This window comes from Lipotes vexillifer, unplaced genomic scaffold (genome assembly GCF_000442215.2).
Source record: "Lipotes vexillifer unplaced genomic scaffold, Lipotes_vexillifer_v1.1 scaffold1271, whole genome shotgun sequence".
Taxonomy (NCBI): domain Eukaryota; kingdom Metazoa; phylum Chordata; class Mammalia; order Artiodactyla; family Lipotidae; genus Lipotes; species Lipotes vexillifer.
The window spans coordinates 54,807-56,684 of NW_006778557.1; the positions used below are offsets into that span (position 1 = coordinate 54,807).

At 50.9% G+C, this 1,878-nt stretch overlaps 1 protein-coding gene across 1 annotated transcript in view; it reads right to left on the reverse strand.

The window, feature by feature from the left end:
- Positions 1 to 1,407, reverse strand: part of UBA5 (ubiquitin like modifier activating enzyme 5) — a 20,077-nt gene extending 18,670 nt beyond the window's left edge. Inside the window, 1 exon segment of the mRNA XM_007472308.1 lies at positions 1,081 to 1,407. Coding sequence (XP_007472370.1) covers positions 1,081 to 1,241 — 161 coding nt within the window. The 5' untranslated portion in view covers positions 1,242 to 1,407.
- Positions 1,408 to 1,878: the final 471 nt, after the last annotated feature.

Below are 1,878 nucleotides of genomic sequence, written 5' to 3' on the forward strand. Positions count from 1 at the left end.
AAAAAAAAAAAAAAAAAAAAAAAGTAGTAAGATAAATGAGAGAAAAGCAAGAATCTGGCATGATTTCACTTAATTTGAGTTAAAATGAACTGTTTTGTAATTATGGAACAATTATAATTTTGGTCAGGTTTTTCTATTACAAATAAAATTGTAATTAACATCTTTGTGCCTAAATACTGGTCTGCATTTTAGGTTGTAAAAAAAAAAAAAAATACAAGCCATGCACCCTAAGACTTCCACTGAGGCTTTATATGTCATAAATAAAACCGTTCTTTAAAATCCAAACTCTCCTGCTCTTTGAAGAGAAAGAGCAACAATATCTTTCTTGTTTCACCTACTCTAAAACTATCCAGTTTTTAGCCACACTGCTTAATGGCTTATTTATTTTTACTGAGGAGACAGTTCCATGTGAACTTTGGAGTAAGACAAACCTAATGCCAGTCCAGGCCTTTTTAGCTGTTAGCTCTACGACCTGCGGCAGGTCACAGCAGCTCTCTAAGCCTCATTTTTCTCACTTATAAAATGGGGATAAAATAATAGCAGCAATCTCCTAGGGTTGTGGTGAAGAGGAAAAGTGACAGTGCACGCCCGCTCAATTAACAAATCTTAGGAAAAGAAGAAAGGAGAGAAGCAGACAGGCCTGGGGAAGTCCAATGGTCTTAGAGCTAATCCAGCTCTCTCCACCATGCCCCCAATTTAAGAAACACTGAGACGACTTTATGAAGCTCCCAAGTTTATGCTTAGCGGGTTTTACATCTGGTGTCTTCTGAAAGTTTTTACTCTCAGTTTTACGCAGAGCGAGGAAGACTAATAGAAGCAGGGGCGGTAGTTAACTGGATACGTGTCCTCAGCAAGCACAGGAGCAGCACCATATGGCTGATTCAGTTGTTTTTTAAAAAAAGAGGAAGAACACGTTTCACCAGTACTAAGACTTGGTCTTGCCCGTTTGGGAACAGGACCACAGAACAAGAAAAGGGAGGTGCGAGGTCGTGTGAGCTGGACAGCAGCGGGGAGCGCCTCACTCCTGACCACCTGAAGACGGTGACCTCGCCCCTCTCCCCGCCCCGACACGCAGGTCACCTGTAGGGGTTGGAATCCACCACCTCGGGGCTCATCTTTTCGATGCGGGCCCGACCGCCTCCTCCATCGCCGCCCCCCAGGGCCCGGCGACTTCTCTCCTGGGCCAGTTCCCGCTCCAACTCCTCGACCCGCTGCTGCAGCCGCTCCACAGACTCGGCCATGGCTGGGACCCCGGCCGCCAGCGCTCCCAGCCCCGGCCGTCGACGTCGCCGCCGCCCCACGCTGTTGGCCTGCTGGGCCCGCGAGGGGTATGTGAGGAGGCACCTTGCGGCGGCCTTCCTAGCCCACAACCCTAAGGTAGCCCTCCCAGTGCCTCCCGGACTGACCGTCTCCGCCGCTCCCGCGGGCCTCTCAGCGCGCCGCTTCCGGTGCGTTGCAGTCATCGTTCCCCCTCAAGGAAAAACCAGCCCTTTCAGTTTCCCTCTTCGCCCAGGCCGAAGCAGGGCCCGGGTCATGAGTGTCCAGAGCCGGCAGCCTGCGATGTTGCCTTTCCAATCGGGCGGCCAGGAGAATCCCCAGGATCTTTTATTCCTGGGTTCGAGGACCTGACGGGCCCTTTTCTGAACCGGACCCTATAGGTCTTCCGCCTGCCGGTGCATTAAATTTGGAGGCGGAGGAGGCTTCGGCGTTCATATTTACCCATAGTGACTAAAGTGGTTTTGCTTTCTTTAGAATTGAGGCCTCCAACTCTGAGGCTGACTGAAAATTTTAAATCCGAACACACGAGGCCCTTCTGGCATTTCCTGACACAGCGCAAGTCCTGGGCCAGTGCTGCCCAGCGGCGGCACCTGGGTGGGG